The 7171-nt window shown below is 45.2% G+C and overlaps 1 protein-coding gene across 1 annotated transcript in view; it reads right to left on the bottom strand.

The window, feature by feature from the left end:
* Positions 1-6928, bottom strand: part of urb2 (URB2 ribosome biogenesis homolog) — a 14021-nt gene extending 7093 nt beyond the window's left edge. The window contains exons 1-6 of the mRNA XM_080028631.1: positions 6863-6928; positions 5699-5842; positions 5146-5322; positions 3860-5019; positions 1376-1514; positions 6-1272 (exon numbers count right to left, since the gene is read on the bottom strand). Of these exons, the coding sequence (XP_079884757.1) occupies positions 6-1272; positions 1376-1514; positions 3860-5019; positions 5146-5322; positions 5699-5824 (2869 nt within the window). The 5' untranslated portion in view covers positions 5825-5842; positions 6863-6928. The remainder of the gene's footprint in view (positions 1-5; positions 1273-1375; positions 1515-3859; positions 5020-5145; positions 5323-5698; positions 5843-6862) is intronic.
* Between the last annotated feature and the right edge of the window lie 243 nt (positions 6929-7171).

The following is a 7171-nucleotide window of genomic DNA, read 5'->3' as shown; positions in this document are numbered from 1 at the left end:
GGGACAAACCTTGAGTACTTGTGCTGCCTTGAGAACGTCAATAATCCTCTGTGTGAGGGAGCGAACTGTGGCGGAGAACAGCGCGGGCAACTCCACCAGAACTGGGCTTTGGAGAAGCTGTGAGGATATGAGGGAGACAGTCAGACCGTCATTTCCTCTGTGCGTCTGTCTGCTGAGGAGCGAGCTCACGATGACGTCTGCTATGCGGCCCACATCTTCACCGCTCAGGTAGGGAGCCAGCAGAGGCAGATTGGATGTGACCAGATACCAGTGAGCAGCAGGGTAGGAGCCGGCATTCACACTTCCTATCTGCCTGTCCCAAACCTGCTCTCCGACTGGACTCACCGCAGAGTCGGATTTAGCCACAATAAACTCTGCTACCCTGGTCAGCAGCGCGGCAGTAGCGGGAGAGAGCAGCGAGGTATCTAACATGACCTTCTTCATCTGCTGCAAAGCGAGGAGTTTGAACAGCAAACAGCTCAAGGGGCTGCGCGACGGCTGTAGACGTGCTGGCGAAATCTCACCCGATAGAAGACTTTCTATACAAGTTAGGGTTGGAGCGGGGTCACCTGTTTCGCTAGCAGCTGCTGTAGGGGGGGCGTCGAGAGGTATGTATTTGCTGCAGTGGATATAGAAGAGCGTGTCCACTTCCACACAGGTGTATCTGAGGAGGAGAGCAGCCTCCTGGGTCTTCTGTGCCCACATCTTAGTCTCTGAGAACAAATTATATTCGCCTTTCCTTGGGGTCTTCGGAGCTGAATTTGTATTTGTTTTCACAGCTTTTTTGTCTGTTGATAAGAGATGTAGCAACTCCTGGATCACCTGACGCATCTCCGCCATCAGGCCCTGGCTCTGCCTGACTGTGGGGAGAGGAGAAGTGTTGTCCAGAGTCTTCAGACTAAACAGAAACACATGAAGCAGCTGGCTTAGGGACACCAGCTTCAGGGATGCATCTTTTCTCTCTTGGTCCACTTTTATTTCTTTATCCTCCTCTTCTTCATCTCTTCCACCATCTATTTCCATCTTCTGATCCACCAGGACAGGTAGTATATGTTTCCTGATGCTCTCCAACACTAATGAGCAGACCTCTAGGCCCTGGGAGGATGGAGTGTCCAGGAGACAGGTCCTGAGTGAGGCAGCGACGCCCTGGGACAGCAGAGGAGGTCTGAGTTCATCCAGTGCCGGCTGACAGATCACAGACAGGAGCTCAGAGAACAGGCGAGGCAGCTGACGGAGCTTTGTGTAAGTCTGGAGGAGACTACACACCAGCAGCTGTTTTGGGATGGAAAAAAAAAAACATTTTGTCTCAGCTAAAATTTCTCTTACACCTTTAAAACATTTTTTTACCCAATGTAAGATAGGAATACATCCAGACCTGTCTGGCCCGTTGGACTCGTGCTTCCATGCATTCAGAATGAACCCAGGCCGAAGACGACAGCTGGTCCAAGTCTGGTTCAAGAATCAGATGGTTGAGATTCAACAGCGCCTTTAGACAGCGGTACCACGCTGGGATGCTAAAAAGACAAGACAGGAAAATTTTTTAGAGCATTAACATGCAAATGGTTACGCAGAACAGTTCTCTTTTCAATTATTAAAAAAAAAAACATTGCACAGGTAATGAACATGAGACAACCTTTTTTCAGTGACTATTGTGAAGGAAGTTCTTTTAAAGCTCCCATATTATACACTTTTCAGTACTATTATACACCATATTATATGGTCTTAGTGGTCGCTAATACGTTTTTCTTTAATTGTTTGCTGAAAAAAAACTTTCAGATAATTTATTGTACTATGCTGATGTTCAGCTAATCTCACAATGGCCTATTTTTTAAAAAGAGCTGCAGCTCCTCTCGTAAATATACAATCTTTGAGCTCCCCCCGCCCCCTGTCCGGAAGCGAAGCCAGATACGCCTCGCCCTCTGTCTGTCAGGGCCGTGGACCAATAAGAAATAGGGGTGTGGGCTGCACAGTGGAAGCTTCTGGCTTTCCAGTTTGTGTGGTCAGAAAAGGGGAAAATTCTGACTGGAGTATATTGGGGGGGAGGGGTGGGGGTTTCAGAAAGGGGGAGAGTGAGAACAGGAGAGATTGTTATTTTTTTTAAATATTTTGGCAGTCTCTAGGCACACAGTGGACCCATGGATATGTTAGAACACATTTAAAAAGTGCATTTAGCATAATATGTGACCTTTAAGGTTGGAGGTCAACTCAGGTGGAAGAATATTTCAGGAGACTTGGATGAATTATGAAGCAATATTTATTACAGACTTGGCCAAGGAGAAACGGACTGCAACTCTCGTGACTTGCACTTCAATTCTGACAGATACATGCTTAGAGCTGTGTATTAACCTTGCGCTATCTCTAACACCTCCCCGGCTCGGGCACCAAGCGTACCAATGTTTTGGTTCAGAGCTGAACACAGTGAACCATAACATTCTGGAGTCTAAAGAGATGAGACTTTATCTATACAACTGACCTAAGTGTCTCCTAACAGGCTCCAAGGCTGACCTAGAGTCTGAAAGACAGACACACTAGATAGGCATATATGAACTATTAATCTTTACCATTAATATTACAACTAAAGACCCAAAATTCCCTCACAACTATGAGGAACTTTTCAGCATTTGTTCTGGAAGCGAGTGAAAGAGAGACACAACATGCATCGCGATGAGGTTATGTATTGATATGTGACTTTGTAAGATTGATATTTATATGACGATGGTGAAGCAAGGTAAACTTTGATTTAGTCCTGTTCAGAAAACACAAGAAGTTCCCGTCTGTTTGCCTTAAATCGATGTGTGTAAGTCCGAGCAAAGGCTTTAAAGCCACTACGAGTAACTTTGTCCGTTGGCGGCCCCTTTGGACAAAAGCGGTAGTATTTTTACGACGCCAAGTATCTTTACTGTCGTTTTCTAACGCGTGCCGGTCGTGCCAGTCTCAATTGATTAGGACGCAATATAGTGCGTGTGTTGAAAGCCGTGATGGCACAGACTCTTTTCGGCTCCGTGAGAGTGGTTAGTGACACTGCATCAACTAATGCCAGTCAGTGCCACACACACCTGATTGCAATGAGTTGATGCAGTGTCACCTAACTGGCTACTCTCACGGAGCTGTAAGAGTACGTGTCCTCCCAGAAAGCGAGAGAGAGCAGTTAGTATGGATCACGATGAGGTAACGTGTTTATGTTGTTGTAAATAATGACTATTTCAGATGAATAATGGTCATCTGATGAAGGTGAAGCAAAGTAAACTTTGTTCTAGTACCGCTCATTCATTTAGGAGTAAACACACTGCAGTCTAGTTCACGCCCGTGAAATTGTGTACACGTTGCTTGGCAACGCCCTCGCCTCCTCCCGCCCGTCTATCACTCTCCCTTTTAGCTTTTCTTCATTCTTTTTTTTCTTTGATGGTTCAGCCCCGTTATCAGTCATTATGACGACAAATAACTGTCTCAAACAAGGCTCCCGCTCCCCTTCCCTCACCTGGAGGGATAGGCTTCTCAAATCGCGTTGCAGCGCTACACTGAAATGAAATCTGCGACCAATACGAATATGAGACCATAGAGCCTGCATGCGCAAACCAAAAATCGGACTGGGTGTGCGACCAGACCAAATGCAGTAATAAAAACTATATAAAAACGTCTTTCTTTGCACTGATGGTGTCATTTGCTGTTAAAGGTAATTTATGACTATCAGAGGAAACATGAGGCTGTTTTAAAGATATTTAAATGTTACTCGTAGTTGCTTTAATAATAACTATATACTGTATAAAAAAAGCATGTTTTCGCTGATGGTCTTATTTGCTGTTACAGGTCATTTAAAAAAAATAAACATTTAAAAGTTCCTCCTGGGGGGTTTAAATACCTTGGCTGAGCCTGGTTGAAAAGCATTTGTCCCAGGGCTCTGTAAAAGTTAAATTGGACCTCTCCATGTCTGATCTTATCTGCTGTCACGTTGTAAATATCAGCAGACAGAGTGTGGCTCAGCAGGGACTCCACAGCCAGCAGAGCCAGGCTCCAGCTCTCTGGGGGACAGACGGTGGCCGGGGGAGATCCAGAGACCGGCTGCTCTGCTTTGACAGAGTGTCCGTCAAGAGGTACGTCCAAGGCTGGGACCAATCTGGTGAGGAAATAGAAACACAGCATCTTATGGGCTTCCTCGCTTTCTCCCCTTCCTTTCCCATAGCTCTCCAGGAAGAACTTAAACATCAGAGACAAGGCGTTGGACTTCACATTGTAGTGCATGGCCGGATCACAGTAGCCCTCGGCGATCAGTTTGGAAAGTATGGCGCTGACGGGCTTCAAGGGACCTTTTGCCCCTCCGGGACCCCGTTTCCCAGAGTCCTCTTTAGAAGGAAGGAGCTCCTCCTTGTAAGAGGTCAGGTGTTCAGAGGGGAAGAGCGCTATATGGAGGACGGAGTCTATCTTGACGCGGATGTCTCTGCTCAGCTGCGGACGGAGACGCAGGTGTGTGTGAGGAGTTGAAAATTCCCCAGAGGTCAGCAGGTGTCTCAGTAGAAGTAATGGCTGGACCAGCTGGTTGGTTACCAAAGTGAAGACTCTGTTAGGATTGGCTTGTTGTCGCTGAACTGACAAATAACACGAAAGCGCCTGAAGCAACACTTCAAACAGATCAGCTGCACGCAGGTTATCCTTTGGTTTGGCGGGGCATTTATCACCGGCATCCAATTCTGACTCATCTGGAGGGCTTTCCGTGATAGGCTCAATCTGGGAACTGTCCAAACCGCTGGTCGGCTGAGATTGAAGACACAAGGTCATCTCTTCATCCCCACATGTGATGGACTCCGCCAATGGGGCTTCTGTGAGCAACGGCTGCTGGAGCTCACGGCAGGCCAGAGAGCACAGCTTCGCTAGGAGATCCACCATGAGTTCATACTTGGTGGTGAAGACAGAGGAGAGCGCAGGAGACGAGAGAAGGCCCTGACACACGCTCAGTATGGTGGAGACACACACCGGTGACTTGGGGCCAACACGTGCACACTCCTGGAGACGGTCGAGCAGTAGCTAAATGCAAACAGAGAATAGAGGTGTCAGGTGTATGAATGCGCTACAGATAGTGAGAGCACTAGACGAAGAAAAATTAATTCAGAAGTCACTGTTGTCGCATTAAAAACAGTTTCTGCAGCACACCTGTGCCATGTTGAGCCTCAGGCTGACCGTCTTGCCCTGCTTGAGGAGAGAGTGTAGCTTTCGGCTGTGAAGCAGATCGTCAAGGTAACACCACAGTCCCTCCAGAACATCTTGAGAAAACGCCACCTTCTGGTTGTAGTGGCCTGTCAGAGCATGGGCGCACCAGTCCAACAGCACCTGCAGTGTGGGAGAGGGTCAAGACACACATGTAGATGGACAGACAGTTGATATGTATAGGCTGCTTTTAGGTTGAGTAAAAATGGACAATCATTTCTAGAATATCCCAGGACTGATGCTGTGGGAAATTTTCATTAAATAACAAAGAATTTGCCGCAGCACACAAAGTACATACAGTAATTGATTTGGGTTATGAAAATAAACAGGTTCACCTCAGAAGAAAAACTATAGTAGGCACCTCTCAAGCACAACACAGACCATCTACAACTACACCAGGGGTCCCAACATCAGACATGCAGTCGCGTTCAAATGGAAAAGAGTGTAGTTATCACTAAACAATGATGCTAATATTGTGTAACACAACTTCAGTCGCTACCTGCTCCTTGTTGGGCAGCAGGCACTGAGCGGAGATCCAGGCAAAACGCGCCAGCTTCAGCTTGTCCTCCCATGGAGTCTGATGACTCTTCAGTTTCAGATGGATACCTGAGTAGATGGCAGCCATTGCTGCAGCTGTACAGGCCTGAAAGAGAAGGGACGTAGAGTCAGAGCCGGAGGGACGCGACACAGTTTAGGGGGAAAAGTGAGATGAAAGTAAATAGATAGCGAGGTGATATTTATATTATTATCATTTTATTTTTAATTGAATTTAACAGTAATGCATGTGCAAACACCTACCCACATAAAAACCCAAAGACACACATATGAAGACTTATTAAGACTGTTTTTAATGCCACTCAATATTTATTTGTGAATAGGAATAATAAATCAAGGCTTCTTCTTTTCCAGTAAATTGATCTACTTCAATGTAACATTATTATTTAGTTTGGTATTTCATTATTCCATGTCACTTTAATGTTGCAACTGTTGCAATGTGACCATCTCGGATGCCATGCAAATATGTGTGCATTTGTAAATCACGTGAAAAATAAATGCAACAAAAGATTTTGAGTTTATAAATTGCAACATCAGAACAATATATTGATCGGATCCCACTCCCAATGTCTTTCTAAGACTTTAGAAAGATTCATTTGAGACGTTTTCACACCAATTAAGGCTTTTTAGATTAACTTATTAAATGCCTTTTAAGACTTTTTAAGGATCTGTAGGTCAACAGGTTTGCAGTCAACCACCCACATAAACAAGATAAGACACACATCAAGCCCTAGCCTGAGGAAATAGACGTGTTTTTTTAAGTGAACACAAGATGACAGATCCCAGGACATCATGAGCCACATCTGAGGACGAAAGCCGCCCAAACCAGATCTGGATCTATTTCACAAAGATCTTCTCCTTTTACTGACTGACAGCTGAGCCTAGAGCTCCCTACTATGTACAACACCGTTTCTCGAAAGTCACTCAGTTACAATTAAGCGTTGTGACAATCAGCCACCTAGCATCTCCATGCTAAAATAAATGTATAGCTAATGCAAGCTAAAGCTAAATTCTCGTCTGTACACTCGTAAAACACAACCGGGATTCATAGTTAATGTGTTTAAGTATAGTTACATGCACATGTTTAAACTTTGGTCAGTAGACTTACGTCGTTTCAACCCGCACGTGTCTCCTGTTTTCAAGATGTGGACGAACTCTCAACTTTCACCCCGCCGGCCAGGCAGAAGCAACCGAAAGTCGATGGTAAGGATCGGTTTAGATTTCGCATTCACTCAGCGCAGAGCAGGGTTTCAAACCTATATGTAGTTGTCACTGGGGATGATGATTAATTGCTTGAAATTTTAAATAAACGAAAACTCATTTTTTTAAGAAGGAAATTATATTAAATTATATCAATGCCAAGTTAACCCTATTTTAGGGAACATTCCTATATTTGTATGCCCATCAATAAAATGTA

This window comes from Ammodytes marinus (assembly GCF_949987685.1).
Source record: "Ammodytes marinus genome assembly, chromosome: 1".
NCBI classification, from domain to species: Eukaryota; Metazoa; Chordata; class Actinopteri; order Uranoscopiformes; family Ammodytidae; genus Ammodytes; species Ammodytes marinus.
The sequence above is the reverse complement of the archived record's forward strand: the minus strand, read 5'-3'. Positions and strand labels throughout refer to the sequence as shown.